We start from the raw sequence: 1861 nt of genomic DNA on the forward strand, positions 1-1861 counted from the left end.
TTTGACATATGATTGCATGTTAAACGTTTTAAAGTCAAACAGAATCATTTTATCATCATTTTAATCCTGTAAAACTAATGAGTGTGTTTTAACTGTACTAAAAGTGCTGCTAACTTGTGATAAATATCACTTTTATTGTGCCGTGAATTTAAAAACAAAATATTTTTAAAACAAAAAAGGTTAGAAGTGAATGCTGTTATTGAGTTTATATTGCAAAAACTTTCAAATGGATTTAGTCTAACTGAAAATCCACATTTAACTTGAACTTGCTTGATATTAATAATAAAACCTGACTTTAACTCTGTTGCTCCAAACAAAAGCAACCAGACTAAATAAAAGCCTCGGCTGTGGGTCTTTGTCGTGTTCTTGGCCTGCGGGGTGAAAACAGAGTACCTGTATGGTGGTGATGGATAACTCCTTAGCATCTAGAAAGAGACGAAACAAAACATGTCAGTTTTAGTGAAGCAGCTTGTTGATGTCACTGAGCGTTAAGAAAGGAGGGTTTAGTCCGTGTCGGATCGTTTGGCTGATTGGTTGCAGTTTTACGTCTGTGAGCAGCGACTTCTGAAAGCTAATGAAGCGTTTTGTTGCTCCGACTCTCCTTCATGTGTCTCTCTAAAGCCGCGGCGGTAAATTAGCCAAACAGCCTCCGGAGGACAAAGACGGTTTTGTTGCCGGTTGTTTTTCAGGAGACTTGAGAAAGTGGCTCCATACTGAGGGGAGGCGGTAACCGGGCCCCCATGAAGGGATCAAAGTGGGAACTGGTTCTTCTTCGGCCCACTGGCTCAGGCGTGTAATCAGAGCAGAGGATGAAGGCCCCCCCGCAGCCAGCCATCGCCTTTCATTACTCGTCACACTCGGTTGTTTTCCTCTCTGCCACAACTGCCCCGGTGCCGCTCCCAGCGTGTCCGGTGGGCCCTAACATGTGCTGCCGGGAGACGAGCGGAGGTGCCGGGGGCGCCGGTTTGTTCCGAGATACACGCCGCGACAAAAGAGGAGCTGAGAGCCATGACACTCCGTCAGCCTCCTCTGGAGAAGATGGCAGCGTCTAGAATCTGCGGAGATGCCTGTCACTTTCCCTGACGCCCCCCAAGCCCCCCCACCCACCGACCTCCATTAATTGATTCATCACACTGCTTTGTGCCAGCAGCTTCCCCCTCTGGGTTCTGATAAGACCCCAGCCGGGTCGGGTTGGGAAAATGTCAGGGACTGATTTGGGAGCGTGACCCCGTCTGAAAGGTCAGCCGAAGGCCCGCTGGCACCGAGCTGGGGGCAGACGGTCCGCAGAGGCAGAACCGCCGCAGGAAGTGAGCTCACCGGCTCGCTGAAAACACCGGCCCTGAAAAATCAGAGCTGTGGTTTGAAAGATGGAGCTGCTGCGTGGAAGACTGACCTCAGCTTCAGCATTTTAGCTTCCACATTAATGTTTATGGCAATTTGTCTGCAATATGGCGTTAGCTCCCAGGCTAATAACWTTTGCTCAGTAGCCAAAGCCACATWTGCTACTAATGTTAGCGCTGGAGCTAACGCTAAGTGTTTTTTAAGTTATTTACAAAGTTAGGTTCCRACTTAATTATATGTAGTTAGCTCCCAGGCTAATAACATTTGCTCTGTAGCTAAAGCCACATTTATTATTTGGATACATATGGGGCTTTAGCTCCTATGCTACTAATGTTAGCGCAGGAGCTAACACAAAGTGTAATTTAACTTATTTACGAAGTTAGTTTCCAAATTAATAATATGTAGTTAGCGCCCAGGCTAATATTATTTGCTCCATAGCTAAAGATATATAATATATATATATATATGCTTTAGCTCCTATGCTACTTATGTTAACGCTGGAGCTAACGCTAAGTGTTTT

At 45.8% G+C, this 1861-nt stretch overlaps 1 protein-coding gene across 1 annotated transcript in view; it reads right to left on the reverse strand.

Moving 5' to 3' along the window:
• si:ch211-251b21.1 (glutamate receptor U1) overlaps positions 1-1861 on the reverse strand; it is a 19594-nt gene that overhangs the window by 7421 nt on the left and 10312 nt on the right. Inside the window, exon 3 of the mRNA XM_014020326.1 lies at positions 394-425. Within this exon, the coding sequence (XP_013875780.1) occupies positions 394-425 (32 nt within the window). The remainder of the gene's footprint in view (positions 1-393; positions 426-1861) is intronic.

This window comes from Austrofundulus limnaeus, unplaced genomic scaffold (assembly GCF_001266775.1).
Source record: "Austrofundulus limnaeus strain Quisiro unplaced genomic scaffold, Austrofundulus_limnaeus-1.0 Scaffold248, whole genome shotgun sequence".
NCBI lineage: Eukaryota > Metazoa > Chordata > Actinopteri > Cyprinodontiformes > Rivulidae > Austrofundulus > Austrofundulus limnaeus.